This window comes from Sycon ciliatum, chromosome 1 (genome assembly GCF_964019385.1).
Source record: "Sycon ciliatum chromosome 1, ocSycCili1.1, whole genome shotgun sequence".
NCBI lineage: Eukaryota > Metazoa > Porifera > Calcarea > Leucosolenida > Sycettidae > Sycon > Sycon ciliatum.
In genome coordinates this window covers 29,339,098-29,351,502 of record NC_088643.1, presented here as the reverse complement: position 1 = coordinate 29,351,502, position 12,405 = coordinate 29,339,098, and the positions used below count along the sequence as shown (strand labels likewise).

Here is a 12,405-nt window from a genome sequence, read left to right as displayed (position 1 = left end):
CGGCACAGGACGTGTTTGATAGTTCGCGTGTGAATGCGAGGGTAAGTACACGATTTTCTCGTTAGTTGCATGCAAGAGAGACGATGCGACAGAAAGCGAAGCCCTTTGTAGTTTTCTCTCTCGCACTGGTAATGGTCTGCTGTTGGAGTTGAAATGCTAAGACATAATCCTTGTTTCGCTCTTCTGTGTAGTGTGAAGAGGTCAACGAACATGTAGAGCTCACTTTGATGAAGTAGGCAAGGCTGTGAGCGCTGTGGCTCAAAGCGATAGGCCCTAAATCTTACGAGATATTTCGAGTGCTATTGTTTGTTGCGAGCGCTTCGTCTTCGATGAGTCCTGCCTCTTTCCTGGCAGCTGCCCTCCTATAGGACCAACCACGAAGTGACTGTACTCATCTGCAGCCGATCAATGTTATATTGCACAAGAAGATATCGTTTTCGCCAAGCCAGTGCCCCGCCAAAGACCATCGCCGTGTCACACCGTCGGAACGAGTTCATGATGAGAAACATCATTCGCGCGAGCGTGATGAAGAAATATTTCGAAAGACAACATAGTCTTTACCCCCGGGACGACAACTATGTGCACGTCCTGCAAGGGGAGAATGTCACCAGCGACATCAACGAAGACGACGGCAGTATTTCGGAAACCTGGAGGCAGCGGAGGTCGTCAAGCTCCTCCGCGACCCGGTACATGTACAGTATAGGTGACATGTCGACACGAGCGTGCGGAAACACAGCATACACTGTAGTAATGTTGCGAGAGTTTGCGGAAGGAGTCCAAGTCGGGAAATCCATCAGCTCCAAAAGCTACCTGTAGGTGGGCGATGAGACTCCAGCTTCAGAGTAGTCTGAATCAGACTACAACAGTCAGGACTTGTAAATAGTTGAACTTTGTGAAGCATCGCCATCAGATCGAGAAGTTAGCTGAAATCGTAGCTGTTGCAGTATGTCGGCGCTGTGTAGCTTGCATTTTTTACGGAGAGTCGATCGCCACGCGAATGTTTCTCTCCTCACCGAGAGCTATCTGGCCTCCAAACTCCGTCAGGGTCTGCCTAAGGTACCGAAGGTCCTTTGACTAGCTGCTGGCAGGACTCCATCAAATCCTTTAGCTTCAGCTCGGCGAGCAAAAGTCTCTCTCTCCTCCGCCATGAGCTGACACACACAAACTGAATACAAAACGATGCACTTCACACGTGCTGGCTTGCACGCGTGCCCCCTTTCACGAACCCAGACAATCTTTTCGGGATTGGTCTATTGGATATCGGTTCCGATGGTATATCTCTCGCTTGCGTACGGCAAGGGAAACTTGCCATATCGCCAATTTCCTGATCCCGTTTCCATGGCGACTACAGGTGATGACGCACATTCTGCTTAGCTCCGTGAGAGAGAAGGTCGATCACTGCAGAATTGTGTCATTTTCAGTTGTCTTCTTGTATTCACGAAGTGAAAGAAGTACTGTGTTCAATGCTGTTAGTGCCGTGAACTGTTTGTTAGTAGTCGTCTCCGTTGTGTACTGGGACGTGACACCGACAGGGGAAAGCTGGAGTGCGGAGACGTTAGCTGGAAAGCGAAAATCGTGACGAACCAAGTGCTGAAATCTTGGTTGGGACAAATCAAACGTTCAGCATTTACCTCAACCAAGGACCATGCCGTTTGCTCTTTCCACTTCCTGAAGATGGATGCGCTGCCTGCTGGAGACTCTCCTATCTCTCGTAACGTCTTCTGAAGCCAGGTGAGACGACGAGTAGCGGAGATTAGCGAACGAAATAATGTCGTATGTTTTGAAATTTTTGCTGAACATTTCTCAGGAGAGATGGCGAATACCAAGCATCTTCTCCTAGTCTAGAGAAACCATTTCGTAGGCTACATTCCGCCTAGGGAAATGCAGAACGGACGGCCTGGCTGGGGAGGACACACTTGGAGGAGAACGAAGTAAGTGATCGTGTTTATGTTGTTCTTTGGTATTGCAATCTTATGTTTGACGAACATACGGCGTGGTGCATAGTTGGTCGTTGAGTGCCTGCATGTGCATGTATAAGTGTGTGCTGATAAACACTTCTTATGCAAGAATCTGACACTCATGCTCTCTTTCTTTCTTGCAGTATGTGCGCACGTGTGTGTGTGTGTGTGTGTGTGTGTGTGTGTGAGCGAGAGAGAGAGAGTGTGCAGGAGCAGCGTGGAGCATGCCGGTGTGATCGCTGTGGCCGTTGCTTTCTTAGCTGTGGCACTCTTGCCCGTCACAAGTGCATGGCTCAGCCCCCAACGACAGTGGAGCGGGGTGAATACTGTGTGTCCTGCGACCGCTGCTTCCGTTCAGTCCAGGGTAGGAATAGACACCGCTGCTGAAGCTCTCCGCGGCTGTACGTCAGTCTCGTGGCAGATGATCCGAACTCTCATTTTGTGTGTGTGTGTGTGTGTGTGTGTGTGTGTGTGTGTGTGTGTGTGGTGTATGTATGTATGTATGTTGCTCCCTACTTAGACAAACTCTTGTTTTTGTGTCCTGGGTGCCATGGGGCGGCGTTCTCCCATTCTCTCTCCACTGCCCCTCCGGGCCCACGTGGCAGTGACTCGACAGGGCAGGGCAAGTGTGTGTATGGTGCATGGTGTGTGCTGGCATGTCTGTATAAATATGTTGGACAGGAATTTGTTCACCCACAACGTTCACGGAAAACCATGCTAGGTGTTGCTGGAACGTATAGAGTCTGCGAGCACTTACAATAACTTACGTCATGTCACAACAAAGAACGGTGCAGTGTTTGACCCTCATGTAAACATGATGGTGATGGTACCTCACCTAAGCTACCCATGAAACTAGAAAGAACAACAGAATTGTACCAGAGGAAAGCATCTTTGCCCGAACTTCTTCATAATGAAATGAACAATACCCTTCTCCATAAAGACAACATGCAGATTAAGTGTAGGGACAAATAATATATAAATAGGCCATTCACTGAGGGCATGGAATGATCTCTACGTGTAGATTGGATAGACACATGCACGTCTGCAAGGAAAGCATTTGTTCATGGGCTGATTGAGTTCACATGGACTAAGTTCATACATGCCATCTCTCCTGAGATATGTTCAGCAAAAATTTCAAAACATACGACATTATTTCGTTCGCTAATCTCCGCTACTCGTCGTCTCACCTGGCTTCAGAAGATGTTACGAGAGATAGGAGAGTCTCCAGCAGGCAGCGCATCCATCTTCAGGAAGTGGAAAGAGCAAACGGCATGGTCCTTGGTTGAGGTAAATGCTGAACGTTTGATTTGTCCCAACCAAGATTTCAGCACTTGGTTCGTCACGATTTTCGCTTTCCAGCTAACGTCTCCGCACTCCAGCTTTCCCCTGTCGGTGTCACGTCCCAGTACACAACGGAGACGACTACTAACAAACAGTTCACGGCACTAACAGCATTGAACACAGTACTTCTTTCACTTCGTGAATACAAGAAGACAACTGAAAATGACACAATTCTGCAGTGATCGACCTTCTCTCTCACGGAGCTAAGCAGAATGTGCGTCATCACCTGTAGTCGCCATGGAAACGGGATCAGGAAATTGGCGATATGGCAAGTTTCCCTTGCCGTACGCAAGCGAGAGATATACCATCGGAACCGATATCCAATTGTCTTTCATCTGAGCCCTACTTGAAAAATCGATGCACTTCCCCTTCAACTGGTTTGAGGGAAAGAGACAAACGGGAAAAGTCTGAAGAAAAAATTGACTGTCACCACCAGGACTCGAACCAGGGACCCTCGCTTGTAGCCAGCGATGCTCTAATTTAACCACTGAGCTATGGTGTAGTCGTCATCCCAGCAGAGACCGTTCAACGTTTTCTTCAATAATAATAATAATACTACACCATAGCTCAGTGGTTAGAGCATCGCTGGCTACAAGCGAGGGTCCCTGGTTCGAGTCCTGGTGGTGACAGTCAATTTTTTCTTCAGACTTTTCCCGTTTGTCTCTTTCCCTCAAACCAGTCAAAATAATAATATTAATAATAATATTACACCGTATAATATACAAAAACAAAAAAGTTTAAAAAAAAGAACTTTACTGTTGAGAGTCATAAAATTACCACTCCCGGGCTTGTCGGATATCCGACGTGCTCCGATAACTGGCAACCGGATAAGCGACATTCGACTGTACAATCATGTACATGTACATGCATGATCGCATTTGCTGGCAAAGTGCATTGCAAACCTCGCAATGTTTTGATATGCTCGTAACAGTATTGCGGTCATTTTCGTAATTGACGGTCATAACAAAAAAAATACATTGGATATAACAACCGTTCATGATATGAGGTCAAATACCATCACCAACCACTATTCCTGCCACTAGCCCGATCTTTGGAAAGGACTCACAAGGACACACAAGTTAGTTGTAAACTCACCATGCCGGTATATTCAATGTTGTTTTATCCAATCTTCATCGTACAATGCTTATCAAAATGGTTGAAAACATATTGTTTTAGTGCACACATTTGTACTCTTAAAAAGAACGCATCGGCGGTGGAAAGGATGAACAAAGAAGAAAAAGAAACTGTCTGTTGCCCTTTTGTCGAAAATGCCTGGCCGAAGGTCAGGACGCTTGAGAATGTATTGGTTTAGTGCACGCATTTGTACTCTCAAAGAGATTGTATCAGTAGTGGATAGAATGAACAATGAAGAAAAAGAAACTGCCTGTTGCCCTTTTGTCGAAAATGGTTTGCCAAAGGAAACATTCCAAAAATTGAAGACTTGTTGCAGCGTGTGCATCATAAAAGAAAAAAAGCATGATCGGAGAGGAGAGAAACCGGTTGGCGACATTCACTACTGTTCAAGAAACTCCTCATTCTGAACAACATAATAAATATGTAGCGTGAGGTGCACCTGCGTCTGTGAAGCCATATCCAGCATACGCACTTTGTTTTTAACGCTTTCTTAGCGCTGCCATTGGCAAGTCAACCTTCATTATTGGGAACTGCTGCTGATCAAGACGTGCAACTTCTTGTCGTGTAAAGCTGGATGGAGGAAGTGCTCCTGGAACTACTACTTTGCTTGCACTAGGCGCGGTTCCTTGCTGTAGTTGTGAACCAGCAGGCAAGGTGGCTGATTTAGGTGTATCCTTCTTGGATGTTGGTTTTGGACTGAGAGGTGGTGGATCACGAGAGCTGGATTTTAGCCCAGATATGCTGGCTGGACGAGGCTTGCTGGTGACGGCTTTAGCTTGTCCGTGACTTGTAGCAGATGAGGGTGCAGACTTCAATGACAGCCTGTGCTCCGAAATAGATGAGCTGGCCTTGCCAGATTTACTCTTGTCGTTTTGTGTTTTAGCTTCAGTAGTGGAAGGCGAGTGGTCTGTGTGCTTTGTGCCGTGTGTGTCCTTCACTTTGGCACCAGCAGATTGCAGTGGTGATGTGCGAGACCCTGCACTCTTGCCAACTCCTGATACTTTGCTAAACTTGCTGGCATTCCCATCAGTGTCCAGGGCTGTGTCAACACTCTGCGTTCGGTAGAGGAACTGAGGCTTTGAGGCAACCTCCGGGGCAGCTTTCATCACCGAACTGTGAACATTAGGGTCACTGCGACGAGTAGAACCTGAAGCATCTGTGGGTTTGACGGTCAAATTGGTCGAGTCAGTAGTGTCCATGTTACCAGTACTGCCACGGCTATGTGAAGAGGTGCGCTGGCTGTCCGACTGTGGCTGTCTGGCATTGTGAGGATTACCCTGCTTTCTTCTGGCATGAGGTGGTGATACTGATAGACCTAAAGAGTGCCCGCCCTTCCCAGAGCCTTGCCCTTCAGCAGTGCCTGCGATATCAAGTAGAATAATTATAACACAAAAGAACATGCATATGCGCAACATAAGATTCAGGTAAAATCAAATTCCAGTTTCAAACTTGAAATGTGTAGGTGGGCTTGAAACCAAGGCAGGCAGGCAGGCACAGTGAGTTGATCTGAGACCATGATAAAGAAAAAGAGGTAGTAATGGCCGGAAGCAGCAGGTAGTAATGCCCGGAAGCAGCAGGTGGATTTTTCCATCAATGCTATGACTCACAGTGAATTGGGAACTTGTGGTTTGGCGCAAGGGCAACATGGATGGGGAAAACGGATTTTGGCCGTTGGCTTCCTCCTTGCTGTATTTCATCTATCCACCACACTCTTTTAAGCTGTGCCCAACACTTCATCATGGGGTGATGGGGTAGCTTCTGAGCTTCTGACTTTCCCTGTACTCGGAACGGTAAGTTTTCTTGTATTTTACAACACAACCATCTAAAAAACAAGTTCCGTGACATGTGTTTTTGCCAACTCTGCAGTATGAAGCTGTCATACACTGAAAATCATAGGATGGTACTACTGACTAACCTTTACTGCTTGGAGTAGCAGGTAGAACTGATGATGAGGAAGACTGCACTGATGTATCTGATCCACAGTCAAACCCAGTGCCAACTTCACCATCAACTTCACCATCCTGTTTCCACACAACAGAACACACCATCATCATCAACTTCACCATCCTGTTTCCACACAACAGAACACACCATCATCATCAACTTCACCATCCTGTTTCCACACAACAGAACACACCATCATCATCAACTTCACCATCCTGTTTCCACACAACAGAACACACCATCATCATCAACTTCACCATCCTGTTTCCACACAACAGAACACGCCATCATCATCAACTTCACCATCCTGTTTCCACACAACAGAACACGCCATCATCATCAACTTCACCATCCTGTTTCCACACAACAGAACACACCATCATCATCATGCTGAGACCAGACAAACTGTGTTGCATTTACATCTTAATCTTACGTTATTAAAAAATGCGCACTTGCTTTCTCTCATGGAAACCATCAAAAATCACAGTTGCCTCTTCAGGTTCATTGTCCATGTACAGTCAGACCTCGCGTATCTGATCCTCTTTTATCCGGATCCCTCACCATCCGGAAGAAGATCATTGGTTACCGATTTACAGCAGATGTCATGCATACATACAGTATGTGCGTTCGATTATCCGGTTCCATCGTCTATCTGGATATTTTCGTGGAAAACAGAATCTGATGCAGTGTGCGGTTATGCGAGGTCTGACTGTACTACACGTACCAAGCAAAATAGGGGTCGTTATGAACATCGCCCTGTTGACCCCCTTGGACATTTCCCTGTTGACCCCCTTGGGCATTTCCCTGTTGACCCCCTTGGGCATTTCCCTGTTGACCCCCTTGGGCATTTCCCTGTTGACCCCCTTGGGCATTTCCCTGTTGACCCCCTTGGGCATTTCCCTGTTGACCCCCTTGGGCATTTCCCTGTTGACCCCCTTGGGCATTTCCCTGTTGACCCCCTTGGGCATTTCCCTGTTGACCCCCTTGGACATTTCCCTGTTGACCCCCTTGGACATTTCCCTGTTGACCCCCTTGGACATTTCCCTGTTGACCCCCTTGGACATTTCCCTGTTGACCCCCTTGGACATTTCCCTGAAACTGTTGACACACTGTGTAGGTCCGGTGCAAATCAGTCCCATGCACACTTTGTCCCATGCACACTTTGTCCCATGCACACTTTGTAAATTAGTCCCATGCACACTTTGTAAATTAGTCCCATGCACACTTTGTAAATTAGTCCCATGCACACTTTGTAAATTGGCCCAATATCTGAGAAAATCGACCTTCGGGGCTGTTTTGGTGAAATTGATTTTTTTGTTGCAAATTGATGTCTAGCCTTTGTAGAGTATTGTCACTTCGTTTCACGGCAATCAGACCAATATTGACCATGTAGAAATGCATTTTACAGTCAGGAGTCATGTTAATGAATTGTTCTTTTTTTTACAATTTTGAAAGATCAGTGTGTTTGGAGCCACCAAAAATTGTTTCCGTGTGATATCAATAGCCAACTAATATAGTAAAGTGTTTTGACTGTTCAGGTACTTCATTTCCAGCATTCCGTGACTTTATTGAGGTTGTGTAGTTGCAACAGCAGCAATAGCAGCATTAGAAGGAGAGGTGATTTATCTGTTCTCCTGGTGATGGACATGCTTGACAGGATAGTCTGCAACAGATTTTGACGGAACACCATGATACATGTAACAGCATTCACATACTTATTGTGAAGAAGTCAAACAGAGCAAATGCGTCCAGATTCGCCTTGTCACACTTTGTGGAGACTGACCATTTCCAAACATCAGTAACACAGCCTGACAAGCGTTTCACACCACCAACTCAAAAGTAACAGAATGTTACTAGTACTCGAGATTGCCCAGCCTCATGTGCTCCGTGATGGTCTGATTCGCCATTATTGGCTCGAGTATCGAGATTGCCATCCAAAACATTTTAGGATCATCGTCGCAAAGAAAACTCGCATCATTTCGTGCTGTTTTAGCAGGTCTGGCGTGACACTCAGGAAACAGTTCTGCCACCCGCGCAAGGGCGGCCAGCGACCTTGCAAGCGGCGTACCCACAGGAATCTACCTGGTTGTCCTTGCCTGGAGCTGTAGCAGCTATCGCTGAGGCAGACTGTGGTTGGCCTTGATCATACTCATCCAGGCCAAGTCCTCATCATGGTCGCCCCCGACAGGTAAGTACCGCGTGTCACTTGCGATCGATTCGACTGACATGCGCTCTCAGAACTAGAAGCGCTGTCGCCGCTTGACAGGATATCCACAAAGAACGATGCATCACCGTCCATGGGATCGCGGCTGCTGTGCTCCGTGAGCCCAATAACCAACTGACACAAGAATCGCCTTCCATTTCCTTCCGCCATTGTCGTCTCTGCACTTTGCTTCGACAGATTCGATTTTTTTGCGAACAAATTTGTTTTTAGTGTTTTCTCAAAAAAACCGCGTAGCCCCGAAGGTCGAAAGTCTCAGATACCAGGCCAATTAGTCCCATGCACACTTTGTAAATTAGTCCCATGCACACTTTGTAAGCGGCACTCTATACATATATAGCAACGTTATACTGTGCTGGCAACTGAAATCCGACCCCCTTAAGTGGGTCGGATTTCAGTTGCCAGCACTGTACCTGTAAGTCAGCAGACACTGCTGTATACACACCTGAGTGGAGCCTGAGACACTGTATACACACCTGAGTGGAGCCTGAGACACTGTATACACACCTGAGTGGAGCCTGAGACACTGTATACACACCTGAGTGGAGCCCGAGACACTGTATACACACCTGAGTGGAGCCTGAGACACTGTATACACACCTGAGTGGAGCCTGAGACACTGTATACACACCTGAGTGGAGCCTGAGACACTGTATACACACCTGAGTGGAGCCTGAGACACTGTATACACACCTGAGTGGAGCCTGAGACACTGTATACACACCTGAGTGGAGCCTGAGACACTGTACACACCTGAGTGGAGCCTGAGACACTGTATACACACCTGAGTGGAGCCCGAGACACTGTATACACACCTGAGTGGAGCCTGAGACACTGTATACACACCTGAGTGGAGCCTGAGACACTGTATACACACCTGAGTGGAGCCTGAGACACTGTATACACACCTGAGTGGAGCCTGAGACACTGTATACACACCTGAGTGGAGCCTGAGACACTGTATACACACCTGAGTGGAGCCTGAGACACTGTATACACACCTGAGTGGAGCCTGAGACACTGTATACACACCTGAGTGGAGCCTGAGACACTGTATACACACCTGAGTGGAGCCTGAGACACTGTATACACACCTGAGTGGAGCCTGAGACACTGTATACACACCTGAGTGGAGCCTGAGACACTGTATACACACCTGAGTGGAGCCTGAGACACTGTATACACACCTGAGTGGAGCCCGAGACACTGTATACACACCTGAGTGGAGCCCGAGACACTGTATACACACCTGAGTGGAGCCTGAGACACTGTATACACACCTGAGTGGAGCCTGAGACACTGTATACACACCTGAGTGGAGCCTGAGACACTGTATACACACCTGAGTGGAGCCTGAGACACTGTATACACACCTGAGTGGAGCCTGAGACACTGTATACACACCTGAGTGGAGCCTGAGACACTGTATACACACCTGAGTGGAGCCTGAGACACTGTATACACACCTGAGTGGAGCCTGAGACACTGTATACACACCTGAGTGGAGCCTGAGACACTGTATACACACCTGAGTGGAGCCTGAGACACTGTATACACACCTGAGTGGAGCCTGAGACACTGTATACACACCTGAGTGGAGCCTGAGACACTGTATACACACCTGAGTGGAGCCTGAGACACTGTATACACACCTGAGTGGAGCCTGAGACACTGTATACACACCTGAGTGGAGCCTGAGACACTGTATACACACCTGAGTGGAGCCCGAGACACTGTATACACACCTGAGTGGAGCCCGAGACACTGTATACACACCTGAGTGGAGCCCGAGACACTGTATACACACCTGAGTGGAGCCCGAGACACTGTATACACACCTGAGTGGAGCCCGAGACACTGTATACACACCTGAGTGGAGCCTGAGACACTGTATACACACCTGAGTGGAGCCTGAGACACTGTATACACACCTGAGTGGAGCCTGAGACACTGTATACACACCTGAGTGGAGCCTGAGACACTGTATACACACCTGAGTCGTCAGGCGAAATAGCACGTCATCGTACATTTGAGATCAGCGGGAAGAAGATGACGATGTCCACTAATTTAGTATCTGTGCACACGAATCTGCTGTGTGTGTGACTCTGTGTGTCAGCTATGATATCATCTTCTGTGGTTCCATGCCTAGTATGTACGTCTGAACCATCCTGCAAAGTTTGAATGACGTAGGTTGAGCGATCGCTCCGCGAAATATACTTTTTGAAATTCTCTTCATAGTATATCTTCCACCATTGAAATTTCGAATTTCTTCAAAAAAAGTGCTGAGAGGGGTGGCTTGCAACCTCGATATGGCTTGTTCCAGGCATGCTTTGGAGCCATCTTCTGTTGAAGTAGTGGCGGGGATCTGCCCTGCAACTGCTACAACAAAAAATGATTCGATCTGAGAAAGGGTGAGACCGCGAATCTCGGTTGAATATTGAGTATTTCAAGCCTTTTCACGACGAAGATGGAGTTCTTTTTGGAGATGGACGTCGCGGCAAAGGACATGGTGTCCGACGTCTGGCGTCTGGTGAAGCCAGGGATCATTTGTCCAGTCAGGTCGGCAGCCTAACCATCGGTAAGCTTGTGTTTGGATCCCGTTCTGCTCGATGTGGTAGATCACAAACAATTTGATATCGCACAAATACATCTCAGCATCGTGCGTACGGTATTTTATATTCAGAAAATCCCAAAGTGTCTCTGTGTGGCCGTCCTATGCCACGAGAAACTCCAATCAGGCTCCTATGTCCTCTGCCTTCATGATTGAATGTCCACTTCGTTTGAACAACGAACACAACAATCGAGGACGGCTTTGCAATGAAAAATACAGCTATACTCGAGCTGAAAAAAGAAGAAAAAAACGTGCTCAGGATGAGACTCGAGTACACGCATACTCTCCCAGCAGGTGAAACGCAAATTTTTGTGAAAAATGCGTGACGCCGACTGACCAGTAATTTCGCCTGACGGGAGCCTGAGACACTGTATACACACCTGAGTGGAGCCTGAGACACTGTATACACACCTGAGTGGAGCCTGAGACACTGTATACACACCTGAGTGGAGCCTGAGACACTGTATACACACCTGAGTGGAGCCTGAGACACTGTATACACACCTGAGTGGAGCCTGAGACACTGTATACACACCTGAGTGGAGCCTGAGACACTGTATACACACCTGAGTGGAGCCTGAGACACTGTATACACACCTGAGTGGAGCCTGAGACACTGTATACACACCTGAGTGGAGCCTGAGACACTGTATACACACCTGAGTGGAGCCTGAGACACTGTATACACACCTGAGTGGAGCCTGAGACACTGTATACACACCTGAGTGGAGCCTGAGACACTGTATACACACCTGAGTGGAGCCTGAGACACTGTATACACACCTGAGTGGAGCCTGAGACACTGTATACACACCTGAGTGGAGCCTGAGACACTGTATACACACCTGAGTGGAGCCTGAGACACTGTATACACACCTGAGTGGAGCCTGAGACACTGTATACACACCTGAGTGGAGCCTGAGACACTGTATACACACCTGAGTGGAGCCTGAGACACTGTATACACACCTGAGTGGAGCCTGAGACACTGTATACACACCTGAGTGGAGCCTGAGACACTGTATACACACCTGAGTGGAGCCTGAGACACTGTACACACACCTGAGTGGAGCCTGAGACACTGTACACACACCTGAGTGGAGCCTGAGACACTGTATACACACCTGAGTGGAGCCTGAGACACTGTATACACACCTGAGTGGAGCCTGAGACACTGTATACACACCTGAGTGGAG

At 47.7% G+C, this 12,405-nt stretch overlaps 1 protein-coding gene across 4 annotated transcripts in view; it reads right to left on the bottom strand.

Moving 5' to 3' along the window:
• Positions 1-4,382: 4,382 nt before the first annotated feature.
• The window catches only part of LOC135821819 (uncharacterized), a 60,234-nt gene continuing 52,211 nt past the window's right edge, over positions 4,383-12,405 (bottom strand). For 3 of the 4 annotated variants that reach the window (XM_065334828.1, XM_065334817.1, XM_065334823.1), the window contains exons 19-20: positions 6,349-6,454; positions 4,383-5,793 (exon numbers count right to left, since the gene is read on the bottom strand). In XM_065334828.1, coding sequence (XP_065190900.1) covers positions 4,913-5,793; positions 6,349-6,454 — 987 coding nt within the window. In that variant the 3' untranslated portion in view covers positions 4,383-4,912. The other variant, XM_065334832.1, reaches the window with a different exon arrangement.